The sequence below is a fragment of the Camelus ferus genome, chromosome 23 (genome assembly GCF_009834535.1).
Source record: "Camelus ferus isolate YT-003-E chromosome 23, BCGSAC_Cfer_1.0, whole genome shotgun sequence".
NCBI lineage: Eukaryota > Metazoa > Chordata > Mammalia > Artiodactyla > Camelidae > Camelus > Camelus ferus.
In genome coordinates, this window is record NC_045718.1 from 10738886 (window position 1) to 10762163 (window position 23278).

A 23278-nucleotide genomic window follows, 5' to 3' on the forward strand; every position below is an offset into this window, starting at 1 on the left:
GATATAAATAAGAAAACTAAATGGAATGAGTGTTTTAAAATGCACAAAAAAAAAATGCAATTTCATCTGGACGTTTGCTTGAGTACCATTTCTTCAATGTAGCATAAATCCTAAATGAAAAGCTACTAATATGTGTGACGTTCAAAAAGAATAAACTAAACGTTCAAGAAATGCAAAACCCTGAGAGGCCTTAGACTTTTACCAAAGTAACCTAGATTCTTGCCAAATTCTGTGTGGTGAATATAGTTTCAAAGACGATCACGGAGCCTACGGCACAGCACTAAGTACTCATCACCTATTTTTACATCCTCTTCTTGACAGATCCTGGACATTTTAAGCTTGAAGTTTGTGTGGAGCCTGAAAATGCAGCTACGTCTCTTTGTTTAATTTGGAGAAAAAATGGAAGCAGCGCTTGTGATGCAAATAAAATTACGTACAAATTTCAGTGCGGTAAGAGTCTGGCGTTGACCAGAAGAGGTTTTCCTCTACCGTGGGAAGTTTCTCTAGGCGTTACCTAATCCGGCCTCCCTCTCTCCCTCCCTCCCCCTCCCCTCTCTTCCTTCTTACCTTTCTTTCTTCTATTTTTCTTCCTTTTTCCATTCTGTCTGTCTGTCTCTGTCTCTCTCTCTTTCCTTCATAGCCCATGATGTGTTTGGAATCAAATCACTGTATTCTCTATACCCCTCACATTCACAAAATAGACAAATACTCCCCCTGAAAAATGATTTTTGAAATAGTAATATCAATTAATTTATAAGAATTTTCTTGGCAACTGTTATACATGGGCATTGTTGAAAATCAGAGAAAAGAGTTATAAAAAATCGTGACACGCATACTGCTAGAGCGAAAGCCCTGAGACCCATGGGCCAGAGGGCTCGCCCTGCCGGCCCTCCCTCAGCACCACCATGAGCAGCTGCCGGCAGACTTGGATCAGAGAAGAGTAGAAAAAGGGTGCTAAGTGCTTCTAGGAATGGGAATTTGGGTTCATGGGAGGGGGGACAATTGAGATAACATTTCGTTTTAATGATGACTGATTTAATAACTTTTAATTTCCTTTCATTTGTATTTATGGAGATGAAATCTCCCTCCCCTGGCAGAAAGCCATCTGCTACGCCATGGTTGGCAAGATGGACAGACAGACACAAACACACACACTCTCACACAAAGGCTGGAGTATGATGCTGGTTGTAATCGTCATGTTATGGGAAATATGCTCCACTTAGATGCAAGCAATACAAGGCAAACAAGAACAAACTTACGACAGACTGATGAGAAAACACTGATCTAAGACGTAGAAAACAAACTTATGGCTACCAAAAGGGAAGGTGGGGGAGAGATAAATTAGGAGTTTGGGATTAATAGACACACACTACTATACATAAAATAGATAAACAACAAGGAACTATTGTAGAGCACACGAACTATGTTCAATCTCTTGTAATAGCCTATAATGGAAGGGAATCTGAAAAAGAATATATCACTTTGCTGTACACCTGAAACATTGTAAATCAACTGTACTTCAGTTAAAACATGTAAAAAAACCCAACGACCTAGGATATCTACAAGGTAAAGAGGAACTCAAGTGCAATCTCAGTTTCTGAACAGAGAGTAGTGAGCTAACGCCTCATTCCCTCAGGTAAATGAGAGACACTGTCAAATTTAGTCTTACTGCCTAACATTTTCTTTACAATTGAGTATGGCAAACGCATACACTGTTATAGCAGTTTTCAGAATTTTTACTTGTTGTTTTGGCCTTTTGCATAGGTTTCTAATCTAACAGATAATAAGTATAGATATAAGTACAAAATAAAATTCAAATGTGATGTGTTACAGTCATGTACTCACATGCAATCCTTACTTCTTTTAGGTGACTACCCTCGACAAAATAGCAGTGAACAAATTAGTAGTAACAAATTGGAATTCAAAGGCCTTGAACCTCAAATGACTTACATTTGTAGTTCACAAGTATACTATAATAACCTGATTATTACTAACCAAACTGAAACTATTAAAACAGATTTTGGAGGTGAGTATATTACTTACTTTTATATGTTAAATTTCTTTTCCTTTTATGTTCTTATGATTCTTTGAGAATCACAGAAAATGCTGTTATGGATTTGGAGAAAGGGTTTTAGAATATGGATTTGAATCAATCTTTAAAGTAGAATTTAGAAATAAATGACAGAGGATCCAAACCTCCATCAAGTTTTGTGTGTGTGTGTGCGCGCGTGCGCAAATTAAAGGCTGTGGTGAGGTTGTGGTGGAAACAAAACTGTGAGATGAGTGAAATGCTTGTTCACTCATTTCTCGTTTCATTTCCTCTCTTCCTGTAGCATCCTTCTCTCGTTGGTGTGTCCCACACCCTCTGCCCCTCTAGCAAATCTTGCCTCTGATAGAAGCATAGTGAGCACATAAGCTAATAGAACACCGTGGTAAAGCTAAGGATCAATGGCAAATAGTAATTGTTACTAAAATGCCAGCAATATAAACTACTGATAACAACTGGAAAATAAAATTCTGGAAAACAACAGCAGTTAGAAGGTGAGGGGAGAGAAAAGTGAAAAGTGCTAAGGCTTCAGTCTTACTTAGTAGAATTAGAGAATCTGGTTAAATTTAGAATCTGCTAGGAAAATATGTCATTTGTACATAAGACAATTTATGCATAACTACTATAAAACGTGAGAGAAAGAGGCAAGTAGACGGCATTGCTTATAAACAGTAGAAGAAAGCTACGGCATAAAAAATTCTACATGTTAAAAGAGGAAAAGGAGAAAGAAGAAGAGGAAAGAAAGAGGAGGGAGAGAGAGAGTGTGCTGGAGAGAGAGGGAGAGAGAGAGAAAGGAGACGAAGGGGACAGGAGAGGAAGAAGAAAAAGGTGGCAGGGAGGGAGGAGAGAGAGAACACTAAGTAGAAAACAGAATGTAAGATAGCAGAAACAGGTCACAGTGTATCAAGGTCACTATAAATATAAATGGCTTAAATTCACCTTTTGAAACAAAGATATTCAGGCTTGAGTAAAGACCTATTTGGAGGGAATTTGTAGCTTTAAGGAAGATCAAGTGACATTTTAGGGGAACTTTTTATCGCTTTGCTATTTATTGAATGAAAATCAATGGAGAGTGCTTGGAAAAGAACCAAAAACAAATGCAAAGATAGTAGAAAGGAGAGAATAACAAAGTTTAGAGGATAAATTATTGAAAGAAGGAACAAACAAAAATATCAAGAATTTATTAACACATTTAAAGACTTGTTTATTAAAAGAATAATAAAATAGATCTCTAGCAAAATGATCCCTCCTCCAAGGATGAAAAAAAAAAGAAAATTAAAAATACAGAAAAAATTTTACAGACTATGAAGAAACTTTGCATCCAATCTGAAAAGTTAGATAAAATGGATAACTTTCTAGAACATATGAATTATGGACATTTACCCAGAAAGCATTAGAAAATTGGGGTTAAAATTATAGTTCAGTACCTCTCCACTCCCTTCACACTCCCTGTCTGCTTATATCGCCTGCCCTTTAAAAAAGAAAAACCATAAAAGCAAGTTTGCCAACATTCAAAGAGCAGTTATTTCCTATCTTATCCAAACTACCCCACAGTACAGAAAACATGGAAATCTATCAACTCATTTCGATTACTGTTAGATTTGGGATAGGCCTAAGGTTAGTGCTATGTGGATGCAAAACTTGGGCAACTATAGAGCAGTCTTTTCTCTGAACACAGATACTAAATCTGTGTTTAATGAAGTGGACCCTTCAGTACATTATCAAGTATATAGTTGCCAAAGAAGATACACAGATGTCAAATAAGCATAAGAGAAGATGCTCCACGTCATGTGTAATCAGGAAAATTAAAACTAAAATAACGATAAGGGATCGCTGCACACCTTTAGAGTGGCCAGAATCCAGAGCACTGACGTCAGCAAATGTTGGAGAGGGTGGGGAACAGCAAGCACTCGCATGCATTGCTGGTGGGAGTGCAAAAGAGTGCGTCGCTTTGGAAGGCATTTTGACAGTTCCTGTTAAACTCAACGTAATCTCACCATGCAATCCAGTCGCCACACTCCTTGGTATTTACCCAAAGGGGCTGAAATCTCACGTCCACATAAAAACCCTCACATGGATGTTTACAGCAGCTTTGTTTGTCATAGGATCTTTTGACAGAACGTACTAAAGTGATTCTGATTTCATGCGGAAGGATGGAGAGCTGGCGATGAAAGGGCTTCCTAAATCCACGTCTCCCAGTCACCCCCAAAAACTCAAAACCACAAGAAAAAAAAAATAAAACTACAGAAACATTATGTCCTCAGCATAACTAGAAAAATTGAATGGTTTTTGGACATTAAGTACTAAAATTAGTATAGTCTTTATAAATCACTGTGACAAAGTAGAAATCCCAGAAAAAAAAAATCTTTCATTTTTTTAAAAGTACAAACGCAATTCAGTGGAAGAAGGAATTTCTTTTTTAAACAAATGATCCAGTTATCCCTTTAGGGAAAAAAAAAACAGCCTTTAAATCTCAACAAACACAAAAATAAACTCAAAATGGATTGCAGGCCTAAACACTAAAGCTAAAACTATAAAATGTCTAGACAAAGACATTAGAGAAAATCTTTGCTGTTTTAGTGTAGGCAATGGTTTCTTAGATGGACACAAAAAACAACAATCATAAAAGAAAAAAATTTAGAAATCAGACTTCATCAAAATTAAACATTCTTGCTCTTTGAGTAAACCCATTAAGGACATTAAAAAAAGCAATCCACACATTATTAAAAAATATCCACAATTTTTTCAGCAAAGATAGTTTTGCCAGAATGTATACAGAACTCTTCCCCAAACAAAATAAGACATCAAGTAACACAATTAAAAATGGGCAAGCATTTTGAACTTGTGCTTCACAGAATATACTCAAATGGCCAATAAGCTCATAAAAATAGGCCCCATATCATTAGTCACCCAGGAAATGCAAATTAAAGCAACAGTAAGATGACGACACTGCACACCAACTCAAATGGCTAAAATTAAAAAGAACACAAACAAAACCTGACAATACTGCTGGTGAGAATGCAAAGTAATAAGCCAGCAATTTCACTCCAGATATTTACCAACGAGGAAAGGACATGTCCCTAGAAAGACTTCTACACAGATACTCATAGTAGACTGACTCACAGTGGCCAAAAACCTGGAAACCACTCAAGTGTCCACCGACAACTGGATGAATACATAACATGTGGTCTGCCCTTACAGCGGAATGCTACTCACAAGTAAAAAGGACTGACCACCGACACGCAACAACATGGATGGCTCTTTGGGCCATCACGTTGAGTGCAACCTGCTAGACGTAGAAAAGCACTCATTGTTTGGTTTCATGTCTATGAAATGGAAGAAACAACTAACTTCATCAGTAGTAACAGAGGGCAGTTCGGAGAGTGTTTGGGTTTGGACAAGGGGCCTGGGTTGACTGGGAAACGGCAGAGAACTTCCTTCCTATGACAGGAATGTTTCATGTCTGATCATGATGGTGGTTATAGAGATGCATGTATTTGTCAAAACTCATCAAACTATACCCCAACAAGTATGTTTCAGTGCAAATTACACCTCATAATTTTGACGTGAGCATTGATTACATGCTTCATTTCAAGTTCTGATGACTGGCTACTGGGAGTGATGACCAGTGCTACTCCAAATGAGGACTGTTCCATTCATCAACACTACCAGGGACAGATTTTCAGCACGGTGAAATCTGGAAATGACCAGACAGCTGGACAGCAGCAATAATATAACAATGCAGTAGTGATGGGAGGGAGAAGGCGTTTTCAGGTCTCTTCAAGTCGGGGGAACATGTGGGTTCCGCGGTGCCACCCGGAGCGGCATTCACTCTGTTAAATGACCTCTGGTGCAACCCTAATAAGACCAGTTCTCTTTCTTTTAATTTCATTATTAATTCATAATTAAAATCAAAATCTGGCAATTTAATAATGCATGCTAATAATATGAAGGATGTTTTCTCCATGCCTTAGTTTTCATATTTTATATTCTTATTCTTTTAACAGATCCAGGAGTCCCTAAGTCTCTCAATTGTTCTAATGTAAGTGCAACTGATGCACAGCTCTTCTGGGAACCACCTGAGAGGACTTCTCACGGGTTCACTCTTTGTTACTGGAATGCTTCAGGTAACTTGTATGGAATTTAATTCCATCTAGGAAAAGACGAATCAAATGCGGGAAAGTGCAAGACACATGGGTTCAGCCGCAGAGGGCGCCACGGGCCTCCCTGCACAGCAGCTGGGGTGGGCGTCCTCCATGCCCAGATTGCAGAACTGCTTCCCCCGCTGTGGGCTCCCCAGCCTCTGAAATGACTAAAGCTCAGAACTGCCCCAGTACTTGCTTGTCTCTCTTGATTTCCTTAGTTCTCATCCTTACACCCCGCAGCCTAGAGAAAGAAAACCTCTGGAAAGACGACACACATACCTGTCTTCCAAATATTCCTCAAGTGAGCGACACTGGTTTGAACTCACTATTCAGGACCACAAACAGACCACTTCCAACACTCACTTCAACTGATACACATAGGAAATTGAGTGACTAAAATCGAACATGTACCCATTTAGCCACGGAGGCCAGTTTGATGACAGGTAGAATCTTGGGGGCGTAGTTCTAGTTAGCGTTAAACTTCTCCAGAAATAAAGGTGGTCCAAAAAATGTGCTATGACTGGTTCAACCAGCAGACTGGTTCCTCCAAATCAGAGGCCAGTTAAGAGACTAAACATCTCCTGGACAATTTATCCAAAATGCTTGTAGAGAACACTGAGCACCAGTGGGCCGTCTCAGAGCAGACTCAGCACCTGGGAGAGCCCCTTGCTAATCGTTTCCCTGCAGCTTAAGGCAGGGTTCATGTTAACATCTCCCTGAAGTCCATCTCTTTGGTGGGTGGGTAGATACCAGACCTAAATTTCAAATTTTGAAAAGTAGAAAACCTTTTATCTTCAGCGTGTTATTTCGTATTTTGATAAAATTTTGCTTTTGCTGGTTTCTTGAATCTTAATAATCGAACAACTAAAGCAAAATTCAACACATGTGTGGTTTTCATATTACCCTAAGAGGACTCAGATGCTGTGGAGGAGAAATCTGTGCAGTGTGTTTACAAAGTTACGTCTATGAGGAAGGACGAATGCAAACTACAGGACGTTAAAACAGCGGGACGATTGGATGTCGTCTGCCTCACTAGGAACCTCTTGTACAAACTCTGATTTCTGTATGAGCACATCCTTTGAATTTCTTTTCTCTTCTCTGAATCTTCTACTCGCGGTCCCATTTGTATCTGGCATACAAAATACTCACATATTATTCTGGCAGTTTTTGTTACTTTTAATTAGGTCTTAAATTCCATTTCATGATTTTATCATTAATCATTTCAGTCACTGAAAGCTGCAAATTAAAAGAGGAGAGAAATGTAGTTGACATTTCTTTCATTTCCTCTATGTTTTTATGACTATTTTAAGGTTTTGTTAAACATTTCAGTAATGACTCTGGGAGGAGAGGTCCGTGTATATGTTCAGAGCTCAGACCACGTGGCTGAGGGTCGCAGGACTTCAGATCAGTGCTTAAGTTCGACAGCTTGAACCGTGCTTTATTTGCTACTGTATGTTCATGTTTTGAGCGCAAGACCCCTTGGGCAACTTCGGTGTCGTGTATGAACTTAACGACGCCAAGGGACAATGAAGGCTTCTCGGTACCGGGGGCTAGACCTCGAGTCATGGTTGCACTCAAAGGACTGTTCTTCAGAAGTCATTGAAACCAACGTGCACCCCTCAGGGTCACAGCGATGTTACTGGAAACGATTTTGTGTAATGCCTTTTTTTAAAGAGTGAAACTACCTCTTTTATTTTTTTTAAGAGCAGCTCAGATTGGGAAGTTGTTCATGGATTTCCTGAGGTGTTTTCTAAAAAGCAAAGAGGTGACAAATGTCCTCAGTCAGTGTCTTTCTAGCCATTTCCAGAGCCGCAGGCATGACTTGAAATGAGGCATGTTCCTATTTCCCTAAAGAAAACAAAATTTCAAGCCCTGAGTCAAGTAAGTCCTTCGCTTGTCCCGCTCAGCCTGTGCTTCTGACTTCAGAGCCCTGAGGACAAGTGTTCCCGCACGTGGAGGAGGCGGAGAGGCTCATATGAAGTATACTGGCCTTTCTACCAAAGCTTGGAACCCTTGGCAATTGGAAATGAACACTGGGAACCAGCTTTCTAAGCACTGTACACTTACATTCCCCAAATGCCAAATCTTTTGAAAAATGTTTTGTTCAAAATTCAATCAACAATTTGACTTTCGTCAAGCTGGCTAAAAGCGTCACAGAGCAACATAAATGAACCTTATTTTGATGCTGAATTGGGAGGTTGTGAGGTTACACCCACAAACAGACAAAATCGAGTCACTGAATGGAAGCCAGATGGACCTTGAGAATGACTTGTGGGTTGCAGCTGAGTTAGCAGTTCGTCCTTGTCCTTGCAGCCAGACCCCATATCAGGAGCTGGCAGAAGCTAGGAGTCGGCGGACCACCTGTCCCTCTGTAGAACTGCCCCTCTTCCTGTCCCCAGAGAGAACTCTCACTAGGGTCAGGGCAGAACTGAGTGGCAGGCGTAAGTTGATTAAGTCCAGCTTTGAGGATTTCTGAGAAAACAGACACTTACCTGGGCTGAAGCAGGCACTCTGTCCCATCCACCGTTCAGCCTCCCACGGTGAGGTGGAGAGACGCCTGTAGCCTCCATTTTGTGGGTAAGTAACTGAGACGAGACATCAGCACGTGATAGATCTTTTCTCACACTGTTTCTGCAAGTGCCTGGGCACATCCAGCTGGACCAGAGAAGTCAAGTGTCCAAGAGTAAGAAAGAGCTGGCCCCTGTGCAGTCGTTGGTGCCCTTTTCTGTCCCGGGATGCACAGTGAAGCTTTGAGCAGAACCTCAGTGTCCGGACCTCATCCTGGCTCTGTTCCTCCTTCCCCGTGAGATCACGGGCAGACTGCGAATGTCTCTGAGGCTCAGTTTTCTCATCTGTAAAATCTGATGACATCAAGAGTGCCAGCCTGTAGGGCTGTGGCGATGGCTCACGGATTCACGTAGACCACCTAGAGCCGAGCTCGGCACAGAGCACCGTCTCCGCATTGCTCTTACCGTGGTTGGCGCTGTTAGCAGCGGTGTCATCACTGTAGCTGCTACTCAGTGACACGCTGCCTCTCTCATCTTTCTTTAGACTATCTTTCTTGGTGGCAGTTGGCTACTCGAAAACAGTCAGTGCCTAGTGACTTTTCAACTTAACAAATGCTCAGTCATCTGCCTGAATGTTTAAACGTATTTCAGCAAGGTGTCCTCTCTCCTATCCCCACCCAGGCAGACTCTGCTGTCCTGGTCGGGTTTGTGCCTGAAGTCAAAATGCTCCTTCCTTCACTAAAGTTTTCTTCTCTCCTTACACCTGCTCAGTCGCACTCATCTTCTAACGAACAGCTCAGATTCTCCTGCCAGCGTGAAGCTTTGCTGCATTGTCTCAGCCCCCATTTGTTACTATTGAGCTTAGGCCGTAGGACAGGGTGGACCAGTCTATTGCCGATCAAGAGAATTCGGCGTCTCAAGTCCACAACAGTAGCTAAAACCAATGCTCAAAGTTTTGAGGTTAAGTATGGAAAAAAAGATTTCACCAAAGTACCAGAAAAAAAGGCCTTTCACAATATGCACTGTGGGCTGTGTTTTCTCAGAAAGCAAGGAGACCATCTTCTCAGATATGCCTAAAATTATTAAATACGTGGTGCAGCGAATTAACTATAGGAAACCATAGTCATTGTATATTTGAGTCTATTGCTAGTAATCGCATGTGTTTGATCCATTTGCTAATAATTGTATGCACTTCCGAGCACCAAGGATGTTTTTATTTCTCCATCATGCAGTTTTGGAGTTGGCTTGGAGTGATTTAACGTAGCGACGAAATTAAGTGTGTGGTCTTCTTGACTTTTGATGACTTAATAAATGTTTTCTTTTTCTTCCCTTGAGATCGAGTATGCCTCAATGAGACTGAACGCACATACACTCTGAGAAATCTGAAACCTTTTACAAGATATAATGTAACAGTACATGCCTTTGTCAATGGAACGGTGTTTCGTCCCGGAGCTGATGTGAAATGTGAATTTAAAACAGAGACGGCACGTAAGTTATAGGCGTCGGTGCTTTTTCCTGTGAGCGGCAAGGAGGAGCGCGCAGCACGTCCACCTCCGTGCTTCGTTTGGGAAACACACTGATCTGGCACATAGGTTGACATCCAGGGTTTATGATCATTTAAAATACAACCATTTAAAACCCCGCATCCTGGGTTCTCTGTATTCTTCAGAAGTAATCACTGTAAGCATGCAGTACAAAAGTTTATGGAGTGGCACAATTTATAAGATTTCAGGCAGTTAAGTACCTAATCATGTTAGATAAAAATACATTACCTATTTTTATTTCTTTATTGTCTGGAAATATTGACTGCTGTCAGTCAACTTAATAACGTCTCACTCACAAAGCATCCCCTTGCTAACGTCTGCTCACCTGGCAAAACACCTCATAAATCATAATATTTTGTTGGCACTTTCTGCTCTGTTACAGTGAACTACCTACTATTTTATTTTATGTCATCTTTTACATTCATTTGGCTCTTGCCACCTGTATGATGGCTCCGTGGATTTTTGGTCCAAAAGTGGATCTGTCTCTGAGGTTGACGTTAATTGCATTGGGTCAGGGAAGAAGAAACACCCTTGAGTAAGGCAGCAGCTTTCAGCTCCAGGGACCCTAACTGGCACCAGCTCACAAAGAAAAATTGTCCTGTGCAGGGCTGGGCACTGAATGCTCTTAATATCATTTAGGTTCTGGTTTCAAAAGTCTAGGTCCTCTGTCAGTTCATCCACATTGCTGCAAATGGCATTATTTCATTCTTTTTTATGGCTGAGTAGTATTCCATTATACATATTTTATATATATATATATATATATATATATATATATATATATATACCTACCACATCTTCTTTATCCAGTCATCTGTTGATGGACATTTAGGTTGCTCCTGTGTCTTGGCTATTGTATATGGTGCTAACTATGAGCATTGGGGTCCATGTATCTTTTCAAATTAGAGTTTTCATCTAGAGATTATCATACTAAGTGAGATCGGTCACACAGAGAAAGACAAATATCATTAATCACTTATATGTAAAATCTATAAAAATGATACAAATGCACTTATTTACTAGACAGAAACAGACTCACAGGCATGGAAAACAAACTTATGGTTACCAAAGGAGAAAGGTGGGGAGGGGAAAATTAGGAGTTTCGGATTAACAGATACACACTACTAGATATCAAATCGATAAACAAGGACCTACTGTGTAGCACAGAGAACTATATTCAGTATCTTGTAATAAACCATAATGGAAAATAATCTGAAAAAGACTATCTGTATACATATCTACATGACTGAATCACTTTGCTGTGTACCTGAAACTAACACAACATTGTAAATCAAGTCTACTCCAATAAAAAGATAAATAAAAAGTCCAGGTCTTCAAGCTCTATGCTTTTGTTATGTTCCCGAATTTCTGTGCTATCACAGAAGCAAAGACAATTCATTGCTTCTGCTAAAGAATCCAGCCAGGTAGCTGTTCACCAGGGTCATGTAAGCACTTCCAGAAAGGAGGACCTGGGTGGTCTGCAGGCCTTTGGGGTTTCCCAACCACCCTCTGTCCCCTCCCCACACTCCCCTGTTTTCTCTCTATTCTCTATTTCCACACACGCCCCTTAAGGGAACTGCAAACACTCTCATGATTTCAAGTACCACTTAGGTGCTAATATTTACTGAATGAATGCGTGATTTAATTTGGATGTTTTGTTACAGCTTTTCCACGTATGCTCTGTCCTAGCTTTCCAACCCATAACCCCCATAGTTTATACTGTACCCAAAGATAGTCAAGTAATTTAAATATGAATTTACCAAATGATGAAAGCAACACATCTTTCTTCCTTTTGGTAGCTCCAAGCCCGGTCAGGGGCTTAGAAGTCCTACGGAAGACAGATAACAGTGCAACTGTGACTTGCAAGGCTCCTGCTTATTTTAATGGTCCTGATACAGAGGACTACCATTTGGAAGTCAAAATTGAAGATAAACCAGTTAGATATTACTCAAGGAAAATGTGCAGCTTCGTGGTAGAAGGTCTTCAGTACTCAACACAATATACATTTGAGGTAAGATTACAATGTCTATAATCAGCGCAGAACTGATACGCATCACAGCCACTCGTGCGCAGCATTTAAATAGTGCTGAGACCAATGCTCATGTAAACTTGAGAAGCTCGAATATCTGAAGGGATCATACTTCTAAAGTTTGAAAAGTTTGCCTGCAAACTTTTCATCTCTAGTACTAAAAGCAGTGGTTTTTAGCAAATATTTTGTTGGGATATTTTTGACCTTCAACGTGATTTACTTATACCTGAATTGTTGCTCCGGTGTCAAGTAACACAGCGTTTTATGCGCTGGATGTCACTTTATCACTTCTTTCTTTCCTCTTGGCTTTTTATCTTTACTAGTACAACTTTTTTAATTACAAAAAAAATCTTTACAGGTACATTGAGATTAGAAAATAGTAGAAATAAATATTAGGAAAGACTGATGAATGTAGAGAAGCATAAAGCACACCTGTAAGCGTGCTGTCTGCCAGCCGTATTTTGCACGTACGCCTAAGATGGAGACACTCAGGCTTCCCTCCTGCTGCAGGGAAGGCCTGCGGTCCTTCTACCCCTTGTGTGTTTCTTCCCCGTAAGTCTCCTTTACTGTTTACCTGGAACACTTCATTTCCAGTCATCAAATGTGTGAGGATTTTTTTCCCCACGTCAAGTATCTGTGACACCGGCTGGGTGTCCCATCATTTAATTCAGTTCTGACACCATCTACCCAGAGGTAGCGTCAGGTCCCACGGGTTAAGGGCTCGGTCTCACAGGACTGGTCCCACCCACTTCAGGTGCCGATCGCGAGAAGCAGGGCCCTTCCAGTTCTGCTCAATTTGGCTACCCAGGGGGGGCTCCCTAGACCCCTTCCTTGGGTTTGTCTGCTCTGGTGAGGCCTGCGGGGGGCGGGCCCGGGAGCAGGGGCCTCTGTCCCTGGGGACTCGAAGTGTGGCGACTTCCTGGTGCGGCTGAGCTCTCCAACCCGGAAGCACGCTGAGCCCTGTCCTTTTGGGATTTTATGGAAGCGTCATCACGTAGGCCTGATCAGCCATTAAATCCATTTTCAGCCCTTCTCCTTTCTCAAGAGGATGAGGAGGAGGAGGGCGCTGAAACTTCCAAGACTCTACCCATGGCCTGGTCTTTCTGGTGACCGGCCCCCATCCAGGAGCCACCCAGGAGCCTGGCAGTCACCTCGGTAGAATAAGACACTCCTGTCACCCAGGAAATTACAAGTTTTTCTGGAGCTCTGTGTCGGGAATCAGGGTCAAAGACCAAATATTAGGACACAAGATGCTTCTAGATCCCTTAGCACTTAGAGAACACAAGAGTTCAGGAGTCCTGCGCCAGGAACCAGAGGTGGGGACCAACATCTATTTTCCATTTTCTCACGACTTCCATAATATGAACTCACAGTTTGAGAAGCTGTGTGTTTCATAAATCACCATGTCATGAACATTTTTCCATGTTAACTATTCTGCTACTGTGCAGTTTTTAAGGGTTGCATAAACTTCTACCTTACAGCTTTATCACATTCTACTAACTATATCTGTTTTGGTCTCTGTTAAAAACAATCATCAGTAAGCATCCTTATTGGGCAAATAACAAAATCTTTGACTATGGCTTTTGTCATTTCTGCTTCAATAAATTCCTGGAAATGAATGTATCAGGTCAAAAGGAATTTCCATTTAATTTAAGAATTTTCATGTTACTTTATTTTTCCTTTCCGCGTTACCAAATTACCCGTCCTGTAGTCATGTGTGAAATGATTGCTTCGGAGTCTCCCTGACTCTGAACACGCCCTTTTTCTTTGGTGTTTAGTGGGTAAATATGATATTGGCATCTCTCTTTGTTTTCATGGGTTTTCTTTATTTACTGTTGAGGAGAAACATTTTTTTTATTATCATTGTTCTTGTGATAACATGCTCCTTACCTCCTTTGTCCAGTATTCTTTGGGGATGCTTCTTGAATCTTAATAGGATTAAACTCTTTGTCTCATGTGAGTCACAAATTTTGTTTTCAGTGTATAGTTTGCCTTTTTATTTTCTTAATAGCACTTTAAATCATACACAAATGTCCCTTTTATTTTTATTCAGTCAGATTATCTCTTTCATTTCTTGTTTAATGGTAATTTCCATAGTTGACTACTGTTTAATGTGATATTGACAACTAGTCTTCATAGTCTCATTGCTTAAAAAAGTGTGTATGTATATATATAATTTCTTATTTTTAGCCAGAAAATTAGGTTGGACTTTAATCAATTTTTCAATGGTACCAAATTAGATGACACCATGGTTGTGATGCTGTGTTGTGTCTTGTTTATATGGTAAATTATAGTGATTGATGTTCTAATATTGAACTATTGTCACATTCTAAGAAAAAACTCTGCTCTGTCATTGTGTATTATTTTTCAGAAGTATTTTTGATCTCAATAACTTAATTTCCTAAGTCTTTATGAAGACATTCATAAATGAGGTCTTTCAGTAAGTGTGTAGAGGTGATGTTGGCATGGGGGGGGGCACATGTCATCCTTGTTATATTTTTGGTATAAAAGTTCTGTTAACCTGATGAGACCCCTTGGAGACATTTTCCTGTTTTTCTGTGTTTTATAACTTCAAATAATACAGGAATGATTTATTCACTGAAAAAATGTGTTTTAGCCTTTTGCCGCAGAGGGGTTCTTTGAGACCCATTTATGTTTTCTTTCAGTGTCACCGTCCTTTTTGGGTGTTTTAGCCCTTTTGAGTGAGTGTGCCTCCTCTGTTTTCCCACAGAACGGTCCGAGTGAAAGAACCCCTGTGCTCTCAGCCACCACCCTGCACCCGCTTCAGCCCCCGCGGCTTCCTCGCGCCCAGGGAGCCCCCCGCTCGCTGGCTTCCTCTCCGTTTCTCAAAACACCCAGGCTTCACTCTCTTTAGGCATTTTACTCAATGCTCTTCCTTCTTTCTAGACTTTTCTTCTCCGATTTGTTAATTATGATAAAGTATTCTGGAAAAATATAGATAAACATCATACTGGAATACAATCTTAGAATTCGAATTCGGAGCCAGTTACTTAGTCACCGGCTGACTTCCCCTCTTCAAGCGCTTCTCTTGTGCTCTTCACCGCAGTTCCCATAACTTGTTTATGTCTTTATTTAAGAAGCCACCGCTGCATTTACACCTTCATGAGGGAGCAGTCGTTTTAGTTTCATTTATCGTTGTGCTCTCTGGTTAATAAATTCATTAAGTTGTTTTGATTAATCTTGATTTGTTACTTTCCTTGATTGTAGGTTTATTTTTCTTTAAAAAATTATTTATTTATTTATTTTGGGGGGAGGTAATTAGGTTTATATTTTTTTAATGAAGGTACTGGGGATTGAATCTAGGACCTCATGCCTGTTAAGCACACGCTGTACCACTGAGCTACACACACTACCCACCCACCATAGGTTTATTTTGATGTTCTGCTAGTTTGGGGATTTAAAGTGATTTTTGATTATTTACTTCTTTCTCTTTTTTTATTAACTAGAAAAATTAAAGCTATGGATTGTCCTTTGGTAAAATTTTGACTCTGTCCCATGTCTGTATTATCTATCACTAATTTCTCAATGACTGACATAAAATTTAATGAGTAGATTTTTAAAGTAGAATATTCTTATTATTGATAATTTCTAAAGAGTATAGAATTGTAATTTGGAAGAGTTTTTAATTTATTTGTTTTTTAAGAGACTTTCTATATTTCTGGTTCTTAAATTTTTTATTGCTGTTAATTATTAGTTTATAAAAGATAATTGGCTTTTACAATTTCTGCCTTCTGGAATTTATAATATTTTCTACAGCTTATGATACATACATTATGATAAATGCTTTGAATATTCTGTGAGTACTGGGTAAATTATATATTCTCCATAGTTTTAAAGCTTAGATGTGTATTTTCCAGATTTATTACATTTGTCATTAATCTCTTTTAATGATATTATTCATATCTATTTTTGCTTACATATATGTGTGTGTATATATATATATTTTTTTTTTTCTGAAGATTCTTAATGCTTTCTGGATCCATGCAGTTTCCTCGGTATATCTAAATTGTTTTGCTTTATTTGAATTCAATATTTTGAGATGGAAGTATTTATGCTACTTATGTCTATCCTGTAAATTTTACCCTGTATTACTTTAGAGCATCAGTCTTTATCATTTTAACCCTTGTGAACTAAATATCACTTTAATATAAATATTGCAATTCTTACATTATTTTGTTTCCACTCAGCCTTAAAAATTTTTTTGTACGTTTTATGTGTAACTCTTGTAAAAAAATTACGGCAAAATTTCCTTTTTTAAAAAATGTGGTGATGTTAGCCTATTCATAGGTAATTATTGGTAAATTATTTTTAATAGATATTATTGGTAAATGGGCTATGATGTCTTTATATCTTTTCCATTGTTAAATACCTTCTTTAAAAGAATCTTGCTAGTAAAATATTGACATAATCTTGAAGCTTCAACTTTAAATGAAAGCTAACCAGTATATTTTTTATGAAATTAAACAGCAATGTATGCAAAATATGTATGTGTTATATTGACTTATAAATTCATGTTAAGAAAACAATTTTCTCTTTTATTACTGAAATTCAGGTCTATTATCACAACGGGGAACATCGTGGTAATTCAGAAAGTGTTTCGCATACGACATCTTGTAAGTCATTGCTTGGCTATTATATTATATTTATATTAAATACATATTAGCATTTTTCAAAGCTTTATTATTTTACATTCATATGCATGTTTAATTATTAAATGTTTAAACTATGCATTTTCCATAGAAACTATATTTTCAAGTTGTCTGAACAAACACATGTGCAGGAGAACATATTAAAATATAATTCCTTAAATTCAAATTAGAAGATTCAATTATTAAAAGATTGCTGATTTCATAAAATAATGCATAAAGGAGTTGTCTGCGTAGACTATGATGCATACGGCGCCTCTTCATGTCAGTAACGAGCACGTTCGTCCTGCGCACCATTTTAGAGACGGTTCCCTTATCTTCCCCTGTCCTTCCACGTATGCACGGCAGAAGCAGGCGTTGCCTGCAAACCTGTGGCTCACCCAACTGCAGCCAGGTTAAGCGTTCCCTAATGACAGTGTGGCTATTTACTTTTTTGTCATTAATATTTAAACATACTTTAATCAAAATAAAGATGCATAGAGAAAAAAACTCACTTACATTAAAATGTCACTATAATAGTGACAATAACAGCTGTGTGTTACCACTCCCCCTCCAGGATGACCACTTTTCACCATTTCTTCTTACAGTTTCCTCCTTCTGAATAAATAATAATATCTGCAGCTCTATCCAGAATTATTAATGTTTGATCTGGGCCGTGGAGGAAGGAGACTTAGCCCGCTGCTTGTTAGCTTTATAAAAAAATTAAATGTAAAGCTCCAAGTGCAATATTGCCTGTTTCTAATGTTCTTGCCACTTCTCTGTCTTTGCCTCTTACCCTCATGTGCACAATCACTGATGCTTTATTTCCCCAAGTCTTTTGAAAGAGGAGAGATATAAAAATAGCTTATTTTCCGAGTCCTATACGAAGTTTTAGTTCTTTCTGCTCAGATTTATAAAATAAAAGCTCCTGGTGTGAAATGCCAGCCAAATTCAGTCAGCTCTCTTTGATTTTTATTTCTATGTACTTTCTTTTTCCCCCACCACCCCCAATGCAGGTACTGGGGATTAAATCCAGGACCTTGTGCACGCCAAGCATGCGCTCTACCACTGAGCTGTACCCTCTACCTCCTATGTACTGTCTGTTATAAGCCCTTACAATAAACACAGCTGCATTGGGTTTTTCTGATTATGTCAATAATTTATAGCAGCAGCGTCTATGCTGGGGTCATACACTCAGCTGGAGTTTTCACGCTGACATCTTAATAGACCAGGCCTGGCATCACTTCACTCAGAGAGACGCAGAGCGGGAAACAGCCCAGGAGGTGGTCTGGCTGTGGGAATCCTGGTAGCAGGGCGTGTGGCAGTCCAGGGACTTCTTACTCTCTGACCTTCTCCCAGGAGATGCAAGAGTGAGACCACATGTGTGGGTGCGGGAGCTTCCCCAGCTTGGAAGCCCCTCACGTGCTTTCCACACGGCCTCCTCCCTCTTCACGCCCGAGCAGCTGCCCCTTGGACATGCACTGTTGCTCCTGGCTTCAGGCTCTTTCTAACTACACTTCTGCCTGTTATATGCAGCCCCCAGACTGCCTGCCTCGCTAACTCCCTCACCTCTCAGTCTATCACCTTCTAACCTACGGTACTATCTGCTTATTCATTGTGTATACTGTTAACTGTCTATCCTCCCAGAAGGAAAGCCCTGTGAGGACCAGAATCTCTGTCTTTACTTCATTCTCTGAGTATCTTAAACACCGAAATCAGTGTTTGACACCCACTAAGACTCAAAACATTTTGTGTGCACACTGAATAATTAGTACTGACCACGTCCCAGGGACGATGCTGAATGTTTACCATGAATCAAACTTGTTTAGCATCATTTTAGGAATTAGGGATGGACACACAAAGATAATAAGGATTCTGGCCGAGGTCCTAACTAGGAAGTGATGGAGACAGATTTCAAACCCAAGCTGTCTGGCTCCAGAATGGAGGCCTTAATGTGTTCGTGTTATTTGACTGCACTCTCACTGTAGATGAACAGAATGACACACTAATTCAGGGCAAGGGAGATCTCCAGTACACTCTCTTCTCTCTGCCCTTCCTCTCAGAGAGGGCGTGACTTCACATTACACCTTAGTGAAAATTCACGCCGGGCTGAGTCTAATCTCAACTACAGGATGAAAAATTTTTGTCCTTTGGTTAATTGATTTTATCCCTCAACGAGCAGATTTGTCTCCGTGGGGCAGAGAACTTTCTGATCCCTTTAAGAGGCTGCCTACTTCTGCATCTAAAATTAAACTGTGGGAGTTTCTCTCTGAGAATTACAACTAGATTTCCTTTTGGATTCCTTCCAAATGGAGTGACTGAAAGAAAGAGAATTAGATCTAAATGATGGTATCTCATAAAAGGACATTATTCAGCAGAAGGGAAGAGATTTGCTTTCCTCTACTCTAATTACACTCTTAAAATATGAAGTGTTTTTATTGGTTCTGAACAATATAGACAAAGTTTACAAAATCAGGAATGTATTGTGTTTGGTTTCATTCTAAAAACTGTATTTTTTGAAAACCTCAAAAGAAATGAAAATGTTAAAATGTAAGTGCTTTAAAGGTGATTTTTCAAAAAATCCAGCAAAATATTCGATGTAATAAGTTCCCTTCATGTGTTTTCATTTCTAGATAATTCTAAGGCTCTGATTATATTTCTGGTGTTTCTGATTATTGTGACATCCATAGCCCTGCTCATTGTTCTCTATAAAATCTATGCTCTGCATAAGAAAAGATCCAGGTAAGAGCTGAATTCAAAATAAAAAAATAATAATCATAGTAATAATGATGAAAGCCCCATTTATGAGGCAGGTTTGGAACCAATTAAGTGAAAAATCTGAATTCAGAGATGACAGCATGAAGTCTAGATCATTACTGACCTTTTGATCAAAGACTTTTATATGGTCTTATTGGTTTATATGAAATATTAATATTTTCTATGTTCACTAATAATGGTATGGATTTCCTTTAATAATAACTGATGAAAAGAAATTGAGTCAGAAGTAAAAAAAAAAAGAAGGATCTAGAAATGACAAAGGCAAAAGACAGGAGAGAGAGATAGGGACGTATATGCATTCATTTGGCCAGGAACAACTACATTTTATGAAAACCAAGAGGTTTCAAATAAAACAACATAGCCACCTATCCAAGTATGGCTGACCACCCTGGTTTCTTCCTCCCTCACTTTTTCTTCCCCCTCGAGGCCCCAGTGTTCCTCCCCCCTCCCCCTCCTGCTCTCCCCTCTTTCCTTCTTACCCTCCCTCCTTCCTTGAAGATATTCATTTAATATAAATTGATTGCCAACAGAATTCTATGCTTCTTATGAATAAGGAAACTTATATTTCTTATTTTCACAGCAATTTAGATGAACAGCAGGAACTTGTTGAAAGGGGTAAGTATGCATGTACTTTTTGCTGGTGAATCTCCCTTCTCATTTGAATCCACTCATTTTAAATAATTCAACATTAAAAAATATCTAATCTGGACTTTCTCTGTGGATATGGTGTCAAAAGTTAAATTCATTTATGTATTTATTCAGCCAGCAAGAATCTAGGACTTGCCCAGTGAACACCAAATGTGGTGCCTGTCCTCAAAGTACAGCAGTGACAGGTCGCAGCCTCTGCTCTTAAAGGTTTAGAGTCGAGCTGAAGAGACAGAATTTGATAGACGCCATGTGGATAATATGACATTTGGTAGATGCCACAGTTGTCCAGTGTATACAGTTCCAGAGAAAGACCGACAATAGAAAACTGCGTGTGGGAAGGCAGGGATCTGGGTCTTCTGAGACATCAGACAAGCGCGGGCGTGGTGCAGGGAGGGGCAGGCGCAGTCTCGCAGGCCGTGTGCTCGCGTGTTCCCACTCAGGGCGCCTTTATGGACCGAAAAACTGCAATTTGACTTAGGAAATGAAAACACATTCCATTTTTCCTATTTTCTCCTAAACTTTTACTGTTCTTCATTCATTTCTTTTTTAAAATGTGATTTTTAATCCAGTAAAATGGGTTGGAGTTAAAGAAATTGAAACTATGTGTACGGTAAAGAGAATGAGTTGCTTTCTCATACTCAAGACAGGACAGTTTTCAGAACTCCTGCTCCTGGGTTTAACTTGCCTTCGAAGGGTTTCCCTCCTAGTCTGTGAGGAGAAGCTCGGGGGTGGGTTCCTCGAAGTGCCCCGAGGGGCTTCGTTTTCCATTGCAGGACCCACTGCTTCCTGACACCGGGTGGCATATTGCATTTGTGCATTAACCCTCCGGCCCTAATGGGGATGTGAAGCTCTGTAAGGGCAGGGAGGGTTTCCTTTCCCAGTCACGGCTTTACCCCCAGCGCGCAGGGGAGCGTATGGGATTTCACGCACATCCATGAATAAGTTAACGAAGGGGCTGAAGCACCCTGAGGGTTAGTCTCCACAGGCCGAGGGAAGGATGAAGAGCTCGAGCGAGAAGCACCTGAGACTGGGAGGTGGAGGGCCCCTGCCAGGGCTCAAGGCTGCCCCGAGAGCTTCAAAGGAGCCTGGACCTCCAAGTTGGCAGAGATCGCCCCTTGGAATGGCTAGAACTTACTTGGACCCCATAAAACCCCAGCTGTGGCCCAGAGTTCAGAAGGAATGCAGGTCCGAGACCCCCGGCCGCCCCAAGAAGAAACGTGCACGGCCGGTTTGATAGTTGGGGTTGGATAGAACATTTCTGTGGACAGTAAGACAAACCTGCAAACTGCATGGACGTCTTATTTCTGTATCAAACCAAAGAGGGGAATTTGACGTGAATCTTGAAAGAAATACTGCCAGACGCACCTGGGATAGTGGGAGAAACACTTGTTACGCGTGTAGCGGCTTATATTCTCTTTTTCTTCTGAAACTGTTTGTCAGGGCCCAAGCACGGTGATAGCTGTCGACGTTAGCATTATTTTTATTCTGTAGTAACTTACTTCACAAGCGTAGCACGTACTGAGCTTCACGCTCTAGGGGCACAACAATTAACACGGTCTGTGCACAATCTAGTATGAAGAGATGACCACGCTAAGAGGAGTCCTGGGTGTCAGAATATTAATCATCTTCTCTTATTTATTTGTTCACGATATTTCACAATAAGTTAAAAACAGATAGAATAAAAAGAAAAAATAATCATAACCATATAGATAAATAAGGATGGTAATTGCCGTAAACGCATGCAATCAAACAAAAAATGTAGACATCCTTCCAGTGGTGATATTTGGTCTGGAATCTGCTCCTAGAGAGAAAGCGAGAAAGGACATTCTGGGTGGGGAGAACGGCATGTGCAGAGACACGGGGACCTGACACTGCGATGCCCTTGGAAACTGTTCCTGCCTAAGATGTAAAGCACGAGTGTGGGAAACGGTGCGGCTGGGATGCGCCGGGGAGGCCATGAAAGGGCTCACGCAGGAAACACTTACACTTTAGCCTTCAGGCAACAGAGAACAAACAATAGTGGTAGTTTTTTTTTTTCCCCAACAAGTAGAGTTGCATGCTCATATTTGCATTTCAGAAGATGAATTTGTGGCAGTTGAAAAGGGAAATCAGGGCGGGGAAGGCCTGAAGGGAGGCAGAGGAGTCAGGAAGATGTTGTCACAAGGGAGTCCGGAGTGTGACCACAGGCAGCAGGGGCGGAAAGTGCTGGGTGACCTGTTGGATGCAGAACAGAGGGAGAAGTCGTGGACCACGTGGAAGTTTTTGTCTTAAGTTACTTGGTTAATGGTGGTCCTGTTAGCTGAGACTTAAAATGCTAGAAAAAAGGGGAAATAAATGACTGAGCATCTTGGCTTTGAGGTACCCATGGAATAACTGTGTGAAAAATCTGAGCGTAAGTTGGAAAGATTAATATAAAGCCCAGAAGAGGGCTGGAGCCTGAGATTTAGGAGTCCTGGGTTTATGCGTGCATCTTTATTTGTGAGATCTTCCTGGTGGAATGTGTGTGAGAAGGAGAGATGCTAAAGACTGACTCCAAGATGTCAATTTAGTGAAATTTGTGTGGGCGCTGGAGAGAGAGACGTAACGATAGTCATGAATGTCTGATGTGTTTAAAGATGATGAGAAACAGCTGATGAGTGTGGAGCCCATCCACGCAGACTGTCTTGCTGGAAACGTACAAGAGAAAGATCGCGGATGAAGGCAGGCTCTTCCTGGCTGAATTTCAGGTGCGTGCCCTTCCCGAGGTACGACGAGAAAGCTGACTCGGTGATCAGCATGGCTCCTCCTTGCATGCACTGCACACCCCTCTGCCTTGGTAACTTAGCCCACATAATCCTGCCACTGATGGATGCAGAGATGACATATTTAGGGCCAGAAGAAAGACTCCTGGTCATCAAACTAGTCAATATTTTCCAAATAATGCTTTGTTGTGTT

General features: G+C 40.4%; 1 protein-coding gene across 1 annotated transcript in view; it reads left to right on the forward strand.

Moving 5' to 3' along the window:
* The window catches only part of PTPRC (protein tyrosine phosphatase receptor type C), a 102399-nt gene that overhangs the window by 59612 nt on the left and 19509 nt on the right, over positions 1-23278 (forward strand). Inside the window, 10 exon segments of the mRNA XM_032466457.1 lie at positions 322-450; positions 1868-2026; positions 6055-6174; positions 10035-10187; positions 12043-12254; positions 16846-16906; positions 19552-19660; positions 20277-20311; positions 22960-23003; positions 23005-23070. Coding sequence (XP_032322348.1) covers positions 322-450; positions 1868-2026; positions 6055-6174; positions 10035-10187; positions 12043-12254; positions 16846-16906; positions 19552-19660; positions 20277-20311; positions 22960-23003; positions 23005-23070 — 1088 coding nt within the window.